The 13116-nt window shown below is 38.8% G+C and overlaps 1 protein-coding gene across 2 annotated transcripts in view; it reads left to right on the top strand.

Moving 5' to 3' along the window:
• The window catches only part of LOC134065829 (erythroid membrane-associated protein-like), a 65377-nt gene extending 58897 nt beyond the window's left edge, over nt 1-6480 (top strand). For both annotated transcript variants that reach the window (XM_062521037.1, XM_062520954.1), the window contains 2 exons: nt 3256-3291; nt 4257-6480. In XM_062521037.1, the coding sequence (XP_062377021.1) occupies nt 3256-3291; nt 4257-4807 (587 nt within the window). In that variant the 3' untranslated portion in view covers nt 4808-6480. The remainder of the gene's footprint in view (nt 1-3255; nt 3292-4256) is intronic.
• The last annotated feature ends 6636 nt before the right edge of the window (nt 6481-13116 follow it).

Genomic DNA, 13116 nt, shown 5'->3' with positions numbered 1-13116 from the left:
CTCAGTGAAGAACTAAAGCACCCCATTATCCTCCCAAGGGACAGCCACATCACTGAGTTGATTATAGCTCATTACCATACCCAGACCTATCAAGGACGAAATCAAACATTGATGGAAGTACGAGCCAATGGCTTTTGGATCCTTGGTGGGAGTAAGACTATTGCTAAGTTTGTTCACAGATGTATAAAATGCAGAAAGCTTAGACGACCTACAGAGGAACAAAAAATGTCCAACCTTCCAAAAGAACGCTGCCAAGCTTCAGCCCCCTTTACATTCTGTGGGATGGACTGCTTTGGCCCATTTGTTATCAAGAAAGGTCGCAAAGAGTACAAGCGATATGGGATTATCTTCACATGTCTGTATTCACGAGCAGTCCACATTGAAATGCTTGAAGATATGTCCACAGACTGTCTTATCAATGCTATGAGATGTTTTGTCAGCCTGAGAGGAGCAGTCAGTCAACTCCGCTGTGACCAGGGCACAAATTTTGTCGGGGCTAGAAATGAGCTCAAGGAAGCCCTTAAGCAATGTGATACAAAGGCACTGGAAGCCTTTCTGGCAGATAAACAATGCGAGTTCATCTTCAATGCTCCCTCCGCCAGTCATGCAGGTGGTGCCTGGGAGCGACAAATCAGAACCATTCGGAATGTGTTGAATGCTACTGTCGCTCAGTGTCCAGGTAGACTGGATGACTCTTCTCTCAGAACACTATTCTACGAAGCAATGGCCATTGTGAACAGTCGTCCATTAAACGTGGACGGAATCAATGATCCTCACTCTTTAGAGCCCTTGACTCCAAATCACCTCGTCTTAATGAAATCCAAAGTTGCCTTGCCACCGCCTGGGAAGTTTGTCAGGGAGGATTTATATGCTGTAAAAAGGTGGCGCAGGGTACAATACCTAGTTGAGCAGTTCTGGAGTAGGTGGAAAAGAGAATACCTCCTGAACGTTTCCTTAAGACAAAAGTGGCACTTACCTCGGCGGAATCTAAAGGTAAATGACATAGTTATCATCAAGGATGACATGCTCGCAAGGAATGAGTGACGTCTTGGACGAGTGACTGACGTTGCAGAAGGAAGCGATGGGTTGGTTCGTCGTGTCAAGGTACTCGTAGGAGATAGGAATCTGACAGGAAAGGGACACTGCACTTTCAAAACCTCAATTATAGAACGACCTATCCAAAAACTAGTTTTACTACTTGAAGCTCAGTAAATAATTTCACAAACCACTTGCATCAGACATTTGGGTTATCAATCTGTTTCCTTGCACGTGGGATGTTGCTTTTTGTTGTTGTTTACTAAGTTGATCTTGAAATCATGAGTGATTCATTGTTCATTTGTATGTTTGCTTCACTCATCATAACATGATTTGGTGGGAGTGTAAGTGACCATAGTTTAAGAGACTTTTATTTTGAAATCAGGCAGGACCGGGGTAAGCTGCGAAAACAAACAGGCTTCAGGGCGCGAAAAACTTTGTTAGACAAGTCATACATTTTTCTCTCGTGTGCATAAATCGTTCTCCATACGCACACTACACCATATAAGCTCGATATTTTTCTTACTGCTTACTTGAAGTTTATGTACTTTGTCTTCGTTTCGGATGACATCCTTTTTTGAATCTTATTTTTTCGTGTTGAAGTGTTATTTTTATGAACTACCGGCAAGGGGCTAATGGACTGCTAGTTTTGCACCCTTGGAAAGTGGAACGAGGTATGAATTATTTCTGTCATTTCAGTTATCCAAGTAAACGTAATGTAACGTGTTTCAATGATATATGTTACTGGGGTTATGAGTTTGTGAACATAGGTCAGCTACTTTATCGTAGCTTGTTACATTTGCATACGAGTATCCTGCTAGTATGTTGCATAAAACCATGCACTTTATTTGTCATTTATTTGTTTGCTCTACTTGTGTCATACTTTTAGTTTCACGGTGCTGGAAGAGCGACAATAAACATTTTGCACCCGTTTTCGAGACTCCTCTTCATTTCGGTTCGAAGGGCTGCTACAAAGCCATTTAGTTTTCTGCTGAAATGATTTTCTGTTACTGTAATGGCGGCCAATGCTTTTTTGTTTATTATTGTACATTTTGGCCTATTTGTGACAGGCAGATAACGCCAACATATAGTCATTGTAGATTGCAAATGCTACGAGTGGAACATGAAACATATATGCAAAACAAATATGATCGGTTACCTGCAAGTGGCATAAAACATAATTATAATCATTTAGTATGCGGATCCACTTCTGCCTAACCTACCTGCAGCAGTGAGCTTTTCTTCTGCAGGGCAATGCAACTACTGCACACAAAAGGAATTACAAAATAAAAGTCCTCAGGTTTATTTGTATATTTGGAGTGAAGCTTGAAAGTGTGCTGATGTTTATCTTAAATAAACCACATCATGGCCATTTGGTGTATGAGGAGATTTGGCTGGATATAGCCCTAAGCACAGTGGTTAACTGATGAGGCACAGTAGTAGTCATGAGACAGGAGAAGTTGTGTGGTTTCAGTCACTTTACTCAACAAGGGTTCCAAGTTGAGACAGACTGTGTGATGAATGCCTGGCAAGGAAGAATAGCTCTTCAGTCTTATGGAGATTGATCTGGAGATGACTGTCTGCCAGTGGAGGTGTCAGACATAAACAAGCAAAGATGAAATGTGAAGACGGTGAAGTCTTCAGATTTGAAGAGCAGGCTTTGTGACAGTGCTGCTGTAGTATAGGAGAAGCCATTTGAGTCTGTGACCCACAATAGCTGAGTCATATTATATGTTTACCTGATTCCACTGAATCGAATGTAATTTATGATGTCTCACCCTCCAGAAAGAAAATCAGAAACAATAATTTGAAACTAAAAAGTGGGCTGACATAGACTGAAGAAAGAACGAGGGAAAAGCACATAGAAAATTAGCAGAATAATGAGAAATGCTAGTAAAAGATTGCAAATGTCATGGCCAAAAAAGGATCAGGTTGTGTTACATTTTTGTTTTTTATTGTAAGCTTCAATTATTGACTTTTAGTGAAACTAGCTTGTTAGTTTAGTGACTGCATTTTAAGACTTATAATTCCTGATTTTGTTTAGTCCTTTTCAATACATTTTTTAAGGAGGTCAGTGCATGTCCATTTTCAATTGTACTTGAAAGATAGAATAAAACATTCTATTAGCATATTTTAATTCTCCTGGGCTTCACAAATGTTTCTCTCTAAAACATGCAGATTTGTTTTGACTGAATTTATTTAATTTGTTCCTCTCCACAGAATTACAGGACATGAGGAGGATTAAAGGTCATGCAGGTATTTTATTTGTTAATTCTGACCATCATCACATTCTGTGTTGTTGACTCATGAAACATACTTTATTTTTGTCTTTTTTAAAAAAACAAAAAACATGTAATGTATTAGATTGTCTAAGTAGCCTCCATCATTTACCTTCATGACAGCTATGTGCATTATTGACATCATCATAACCAGCTTCATGAAACAGTCACTTGGAATGATTCTCCATTGACATGAGTGAATGAAAAGCTCAGCCTGTGTGGGAACTCCTGCAGGATTGATGCAAAACAAATCCCAGTGTGTAACTAGCGTGGTTGAGAGTCGTATGAAATGCCATCATCATTTGTATGCATGTTATACCTAATCCCACATGTGTTAATTCATAATTTTGAGGGTTTGTTTTGTGATCAATGTATAACAATGATTGCAAGAAAATAAATAATATGAAATTGGAGGGGAAACTTCTTCACAACCAGATGGAAACCAAGAGAGAGAGAAAAAAAAAACAGCATCCTGGATCATTTTGATTATTCACTTTTCTTCTGCAATGTAAAAATAATCAGAAAAAAAAATAACCAGAAAAGAGTAGGTGTTGACAAGATTTTCACAGGAAGTGTATATGCTGTGGGGGAATTGTCCTTATGATTAGGCAGAGCCAACCTGTGCTATCACTGAGATCTGAACAGAACACACGTCTGTTGTTGTGATTTAGAGATAACTTGTCATGGCACTAGCAATCACTGGAGGTATTAGGCCATCACCAAAGTGAATGTATGAGTGGCCTTGGGCACAGCAACATAATATGTCTTTAAAAACACATACTGTGTTAGAAATTAGAATGTTAGTGTTAATGTTACATCATCTCCATATTACACTACAGACCATTTCTATAAAACATTCCTCACAAATATTACTCAGAGCATGTATCATTCTGTTTCAGACAAAAAACATTTATTAGCTGACATGTCTTTATTCTGTCTTAGTGGATGTGACTCTGGATCCTGACACAGCAAATCCATTTCTCATCATCTCTGCTGATGGGAAACAAGTGAGACATGGTGACACACTGCAATATTTCTTTAGCACCAAAAACAGGTTCTCTCATGTTGTAAGCGTCTTGGGAAAGCAGGGGTTCTCCACTGGTCAATTCTACTATGAGGTTCAGGTCAAGGGGAAGACTGACTGGAGCTTAGGAGTGGCCAGAGAGTCCATTACAATGATGACGGAGAAGATAACTCTGAGCCCTGATAATGGATACTGGACAATATTGCTGCGTAATGGGAATGAGTATAAAGCAGCAGCAAGTCATCCTGTTCCCCTCTCCCTGAAACAGAAGCCCCAGAGGGTGGGGGTGTTTGTTGATTATGAGGCAGGTCTGGTCTCCTTTTATGATGCAGACTGTTGGTATCATCTCTACTCTTATACTAATGTTAAGTTCACTGAGACACTTTACCCATACTTTTCTCCTAATAAGGGAGGTGAGAACTCCTCTCCTCTTATCATCTCCACCGTTTCATTCTGCCCTGTTAAATAATCTATATTGATGGCTGGATGTTTTATTAAAGTTGGACTCCAGCAGTTTATTTTGTCCTTAAACTCTTCTCTGCTCCTCAGAAGTATACAATCAGAAGTATGTTTACATGAATAAATAATCCCCTCAGTGGACTTAATGTAGTTCATATATGTATGTTGCATGTTGTATGAGGCTGTGATTGGTCGACCGTAAATCCAAAGCAGACATCCTTAGCTGTGATATTCACTGCTTATTTTGTATGTTTTGCTATGTAAAACAAAGCGGACATCATAGACATGTTAAAGAGAAACTATGCAGGATTGGCTATTTCATCTTAAGTTTCAGTTTCGTTTTTCATTTTCGCTCGTTTTATGCTTGCATATTTCTCTGCAGAGCTTCCCCGACAGCTTTAGCGTATATATTTATACATATATAGGTTATATATAAATATATAAATTGCAAGCGTGGTTCTTCTTGTTCTTTATGCGTCTCAGCCTTCCAGATGTAAACAGGGAACTATCGTCTCCTGAACAAACTGCAAGGTTGCAATAGCGGATAGGGACACTGGGGGCGGGAGGAAATATTACTGTTTTCGATAAAACTGGTCAGTCAAGCAAAACAACGATTTCTAAGCGATTTTATGACTATGAAAAAGTTGCATAGGGTCTCTTTAACTTGATTTTCACAGGAGGTCTTTAAGAATGAACAAGTTATTTTTTCTTATGGTAAGCCCTAAATGTTCTTATTTACTTATGCAAATTAATCGCTTTCATGAACCCATTTGTATTCGCATATTTACATGATTGTAAAGTGATTATTTAAGTTGTGACGCAACCCATTTCCAGTGTACTGAGTGCTGCACAGAGAGTGCTCGACCGCTTAGGTAATCGAGTAGTAGCATCAATGCTTGAGCCTTTACATTTTCAGTTTTTCTTCATCATGTTGCCGCAATTCTCAGATCAGAATTGAGATTCTCAAAACTGTGAGAACTCTAGATCATCTTAACACTTGTGCACATCATTAAACCATCTTGAACAATGCTTTAGCATTTTGTACAAAATGTCTGCTATTTTTTTAATTTTCAGTTGCATGTCATGTTGGTCAGAATGCACCGAACTTGTTCCATCTAGAATAATCCTGACCCATAAAACAAGTAAGGGATAATGTATAGAACGACGGTCGTCAAAAGTAAGTTCTGACAGGGTGAACAGGACCCCGACATGACAGCGGAGCATTCTGCAGCATTATGTGTAATAAATTGGCATAATATTGCATAATATCATTACTTGCCAGTGTGTTCAACTAGCTATCATACTCTGTCTAGCATACATATATTTGGAGCATCAGGATGTACAGAAAGTGGTCCACAGCTCTGACCAAGGGTGGGTTCTATCTTGTGTCTTTACATTTTCTTTTTAATTATTCTTTACTTTTAAAGTATTTTACCTAGTGTGTTATATTTTCTTTTTCTTTGGTATTTTTTTAATGATCTTGAATTTTGAAGGGATATTTCAGAAAATAGAGCTGGAACTGAGCCAATCACTGCAGAATTCACAACAATATAGAAAATACAGCTATCAGTTTGAACCGGTGCATCCTTGCTTGTATTTTTTGCTACATCATGCCTGTGTGCCTGTGCGCCAAATGTAACCCCTTGTAAAGAATTATTGTGAATAAATTATACTTTGATGATAGTACTCTGAAATTCAATTAATTGAAACCATTATTTGATCATACCTTGGTTGTAAACGGAAATACTCCTTACACCCATTGAATAGCACCAACCCATTACACAGGACTATACTACAGTACAATAACAAAAAGGTTAAAATAGGTACTACAGAGTAGAGCAAATAATCAGGCATGCCACTTAGGCCACATACTCTCATCCACATCACAGGGAATATTTTTTCTGGCGATGCACAGGAGGAAAAACCTCTTTGAATGTCTTATCCACCCTTGACATTCTTCAGCACTGATGTCCAACAAAAGCACTCAGTCATAGGGCTGATGATCATGTACTGTCCACATCCAAGCACTGAACAGTTCCTCAACGGGGTTGAGGAAGGGGGAATAGGCTGGTTGATGACAAGGTCAAGTATTAGTTGCCCAGAGTTCATCTGGAACATGAGCTCTTCCCACTAGACCCCCTCCATCCATACGGATGCCTCTTCCTCGACCCCCTCTACCTCTTACTATAACCCTCACCAGCCTGAGACCTCTTGGAGCCATGCTTGTATAAGTATAATTGGAGCCATGCTTGTATAAGTATAATTGGAGTCATGCTTGTCTATCAAATAGTTTCCACAACAGTCACCAGAAAGGGGTTATTGTTCATTTACCCTCGAACCACCCTAGCATTTGTGAGGCCCAAAGGTATTTAGACATAGGGCCCAAAATTCTGCAGCAGCACCCAATCAATAATTTGAATTTTTGTAAAATGTGACCCCCTATTTTTTTTAATGTGCTACAGACAAAGTATCTGAGACAGCAAGGGTATGTGTGCGCGTGTACTGGGTATGGTAGAGGGCCTATTTGGAAGAAAGCCCAGGGCCTTCCTCTAATCCCAGTCCATCCCTGGTGTCACATGTGGGGCCCTTGGGCTTCATATCTAGCCTGTCCATTGATCAGTAATTCCAAGTCATCTAACTTTTAGGCCATTTAAACAGGACTCGGGAAACGCAAGCAGGATAGAATGGAAAAACATAATGGCATGTATGCCTATGTGAATAACTAGTTGCTACGTATAGGCCTGCAGCATGGATTTAAATAACAGAAGAGGAAGCATAAGCACAATACTGTAAATGAACAAGGTGAACACTAGATATCTGATTGTGGAAAATCATGGAGAGGTTGCAATGAAAGCACTGGCAATGCAGTGTCTTTGTGGGATTAGTTATTAAATGTGCAAATGGCTATGTGTAAGCAGCACGCCCTGCAAACAGTTGAGGTGAGTTAACTGAGGAAAATAGGTCTTCTTCACAGCGACTATAAATCTGGAGTGGGAGTGGAAAGGATAGAACATGAGTGAAAAAGGATAAGTTCCTTTAAGTGCTGTTATTGCTTATGATAGCCTACGAGAAAGGTTGTCATAAGCATCATTTGTAATGTAAAGGCATATTGATAACAGATTTTTATCAAACAGGTCAGAAATCGGTCATGCGCACAAAAGACACTTCATCATGGCACTTAAGCATTTAAGTGAATTGATTATAGCCTGTGACTCTTAAGGTGCATTATATGAACGTTGATAGGCTATTCATTTCCAAGTCATCCGGGGCAAACATTTTCAACTAGTATGCCTACTGTAGGTTGTGCAGGAGGAACATAGCCCAGAAAATACAATAAATGTATAGTAGGCTACTGACATACGCTTGAGAATATACAAAGGAAAGAAAATGAGAAAATAAAAAGGTTGCTGTACGCTATTAATGGAACACACACTGTGTTTTCGAACTGATCGCGACGACAGTAAACTTAAAAGTAGCTCGAGAAAAGCGATCACTGTTGACAGGGGTGCATATTTCTAGGATACACACTGCCAACCAATGGCTGAAACGCACATTTTTTTAAGAGGGGAAATCGAAACTTAAGGAGAACGGAGGAGGACGTCGAGCCACTTCACCGTCGTCATGCATGAAACGGAACCTCGACCTGAAAGTAACAGGCAGACGTCATGTCATTATAAAGACGTAGCCTACAGTAGCTATGCAGACTGTTGTTGGGAGGTAATGAATGAACGAGTTACGTATTGAGTCTTCCTGGCAGAATTCAAAGCTGACGCTTCCATTTCCCATTTCCCATTTACTCGACCAGAAAGGTAGGAATCGAAACTTAGAGATAGGCTATGGGCTAATCCACAACACGGTCTGAATCAGTAAGTTTAAGATACAGACCTGGGGAAGGTAAGATATGATTCTGGGTTTTCATTTGTTTGTCAACAGCTTTTCTAGGCCTATACATATTCGGTTTAATGAAATATTATTCTAGGCTACAAATGTATTTTATGTGGATTACATTTTGTCTAGGCCTACATAATAGTTTGCAAATTGATAAATAGGATTGGATTAAATAGCCTATTGGTTATTGTGTGTTGTTGATCGTCCCTAAATACTGTATTGTCTGATTTACAGTATAAACTGGAAACTATTTGCCAATATTAAAGTACAGGAGTTGAGTGGCGATTATGTTATGGTATTGAGGTTACATAATTTACACGGTTGGAAGTTGAATGAGAATGAGAACTTCTCATCCTCATCACTATGTGGAGAGACCAGAGCACAATAGGCTTGGTGATAGCCAGTTGAAACTTCATTTGTACGGTTATAAGTAAAGTGACAAGCATAGGCATGTATTAAAGAGATTTCTGTTAAATAGCCTACATTTTATTTTCAGTGGTGGGGACAAAATCTGTGATAACAAGTGCTGGGTACATGTAGGCTACCCAGCGTCGCCGGTTAAAATGAACATGCCTCCGTTTAAAAATAGCCTACACATTTCTAAGTATTCCTAGCATGTAAATGTTGCCAAAATGTCCACCTTGTCCATCTCTTTCGTCTTCGCCTTGACGTTGACAATAATAGCCTATTCACGGAAATGCGGTCTTGTAACCGTAATGAATTCATGAATTAATCTAAGGTTGCCTTTCGAGTAGCCTATTTCAGGTTGAATTGAAGGCTATTTCCTTCTGATAGGCCTATAGGTTTCTAAAACCATTTTCTTTTTTTTTTTAAACATATTTTTTATTCAAGAAAGGTAATGCTGTACAGGATGCATTTAAATACAATATCTTGAATTGGTTTAACATTATTTTGTCAATCAAATCCCACCCACAACACCCACTTACTGCCATCAAAAGTTGAAATGAAGTGCAATAGTGAAAATTACATAGTATAAAGTACATAATAATAATAATAATATTAATAATAATAGTAATAATAATAACTGTAACAGAATTAATATAATAAATTAAATTGAATTAAATCAAATAAAATACATAAATAAATAAATAATACAAAATAAAAATTAAAAAAAAGGGGGGGGGGGCATTCCACACTCTTTCATTTTACATGCCTTCAGTTACACATGGTTGAAACACACATCAGGGTCCTATTGTCTTATGGGAGAGTGTTGAGCCTATCAAAATACAGAATCAACGGGTCCCATATTTTATGAAATTTTCTTACTGATCCTCTGGTGAAGTACTTAATTTTTTCTAGTTTCAAGAAAAACATTAGGTCGCTGAGCCAGACAGACCCCTTAGGTGGATCAGGAGATTTCCACTGTAAAGCTATTCTTCTACGGGCTAGCAAAGAGGCAAAAGCAAAAGCATTCTTCTTATCAGTGGGCAGTAAGATCTCGTTAATCAAGACTCCAAAGATGGCCATGTCTGCAGAGGGTTTCACTTTGGTATCAAAAGCATCGTTTAAAGTGTTGCAAACAAATGTCCAAAAATCTCTTAGTTTAGCACAGGTCCAAAACATATGAGACATATCTGCTGGTGTAGAATTACAGCGCTCACACCTATCTTCAATATCAGTATAGATTCTGGCCAGTTTGGATTTTGTATAGTAAATTCTGTGAAAAACCTTGAACTGTATCAAGCTGAGACGGGCACAAGATGATGTTTCATTAACTCTAGCCTGAGCACAGTCCCAGACTGCATCAGAGATTTCCATCCCAAGTTCTTCAGCCCAATCAGTTCTAAGCCGCTCTAGTGACGTTTCCTGGAGGGAAGTTATTATATTTGATATGCTTGAGATCATTCTCCTGTGCTGAATAGGAGTCCGCAAGATTTTCTCAAGTCCTGTGTCTGTTGGTAAAGCAGGAAATGATGGACTCTGGCTTTGAATAAAATGACGGACCTGAAAGTATCTAAATAAGTCTGACCGCTGTAAATGAAATTTCTCAGAAAGATCAGTAAAAGTGGCAAAAAGACCGTCTATATAAAAGTGGTAGCATAAAGTTAGACCATTCCTACGCCACAGAGTGAAGGTATGGTCAATTCTGGATGCAGGGAATAGATGGTTATCACAAATTGGGCTATACACAGAGAATTCTTTAAGCTTAAATTTCCTTCTGAATTGTGCCAATATTTGAAGAGTGGAGATTACAACAGGGCTGGATGAGAACTTGGATGGAGAGAATGGTAATTTTGCTGTAATTAAAACAGAGAGTGAAGTAGAAAAACAAGAGTTTGCCTCTATTTTGCACCAATCCAGTTCTGGGGCCTGAAACCAGTATGTTACTTTTTGTATATTGGACGCCCAGTAGTATTTTTCCATATTGGGAAGTGCTAGGCCACCCTGGTCTCTGGGTCTTTCCAAAAGTTCTCTACGTATTCTAGGATTTTTGCCAGCCCACAGAAAAGAGAATATTAACTTATTCAGAGACTGGAAGAAAGATTTAGACAAAAAGACTGGGAGACATTGAAATAGGTACAAAAACCTAGGTAGGACGTTCATCTTTATACAGTTAACTCTACCTACAAGAGATAAATAAAGGACAGACCATCGCTTTAAATCTGATTCCAATTTCAGTAAGAGAGGTTTAAAATTCTTGTCAAAAAGATCTGAGAAAACACGGGTGATCTGTATCCCTAAGTATTTAAAGCCAGTCCTTGACATACGGAAAGGGAGTGTATTGTCTGATATATGAAGGGCAAGATTATTGACAGGAAAGCATTCACTTTTGGAAAGGTTTAATTTGTAACCTGAGAACCGCCCAAAGTCATTTAGGATATTAATAATATTAGGAACACATGACACTGGATCTGAAATATAAAGAAGCAGGTCATCTGCATATAAAGAAACTCTGTGCTCAGTGTCCAACCTATGAATTCCAAGGATGTCGGGGGCTGTTCTGAACTTAATTGATAGCGGTTCAATAGCTAATGCAAATAACAAAGGGCTGAGGGGACATCCCTGACGTGTACCCCTTGACAGAGAGAACAGATGGGAAGATAATTTATTTGTAAGTACTGATGCTTTAGGAGCAGTATATAATAAGCGGATCCAAGAAATGAAATCTGATCCAAAACCAAACTTCCCCAAGACAGTAAATAAATAACACCATTCAACCCTGTCAAATGCTTTTTCAGCATCCAGGGAGACAACAACCTCGGGTGTCCCCCTGGATGCTGGTGAGTGAATAACATTTAGGAGTTTGCGTATATTTGTGAAGGAGTGACGGCCTCTCATGAATCCAGATTGTTCCATTGAGATTATGTGGGATACTACACTATCCAATCTAGAGGAAAGAAGTTTAGCCAAGATTTTGACATCTGAATTTAGCAAAGATATAGGTCGGTAGGACCCACAATCAAGTGGGTCTTTGCCTGGCTTTAAAAGAAGTGAAATGGATGCTTCAGTCAAAGTCTGTGGTAAGTGATTCTGATTAAAAGAGTGATTAAACATTTCAAGTAGGATGGGAGCAAGTTGAGAAGAAAACTTTTTGTAAAATTCTACAGGATAGCCATCAAGCCCCGGTGATTTGCCGCTTTGCATTTTATGAATGGCATCAACAATCTCCTGCAGTTGTATGGGCTTATCAAGATTGTCTTTAGCAGCTGCATCTATGGTTGGTATGTCTATACTATCCAAGAAAGTGGTCATGTTTGAGTTATCCTGTGGGAATGTAGAAGTATATAGTTCTGAGTAGAATTCTTTAAAGGTGTTATTAATTTCTACTGGATCTGTGGTCAATGATTGTGAAGCATTGCGAATCTGTGGGATTAAGCGAGAAGCGGACCTACATTTCAGTTGATAGGCCAAAAGACGGCCTGCTTTCTCCCCATGTTCGTAATAATGACCTTTTGACCACAGATGATGTCTTTCAGTCCTTTCAGTTGATAACAAATCATATTGGGTTTTCAGTGCAATCCTCTCTTTGTATAACTCTGGAGTGGGGGTGATGGAATATTGCCGGTCTATGTTTCTAATTGACGAAATGAGTTCTTGTTCCTTCTGCTTTCTCTCTTTATTGCGTGAAATAGTGAATGATATAATCTCTCCTCTTACAACTACTTTAAGCGTCTCCCATAAAGTAGATGGAGATATAGAGTCTGACTTGTTAAATAGCATAAAGTCATCTATTGCCTTAGATAGAAGATTGCAAAAGTGACTATCTGTAAGTAGGGCTGTGTTCAATCTCCATGTGCTACGCTGTGTCAGGTTTTGAGCAAACAAAAGATCAAGAGACACTGGAGCATGATCTGACTCAATAATAGCAGTGTATTCCACCTTCTTTAAAGCAGGAAGAAGTGTTTTGTCAATTAAGAAAAAATCTATCCTACTATATGTATGGTGAACATGTGAAAAATAGGAGAATTC

This window comes from Sardina pilchardus, chromosome 1, assembly GCF_963854185.1.
Source record: "Sardina pilchardus chromosome 1, fSarPil1.1, whole genome shotgun sequence".
Taxonomy (NCBI): Eukaryota; Metazoa; Chordata; class Actinopteri; order Clupeiformes; family Clupeidae; genus Sardina; species Sardina pilchardus.
The sequence above is the reverse complement of the archived record's forward strand: the minus strand, read 5'-3'. Positions and strand labels throughout refer to the sequence as shown.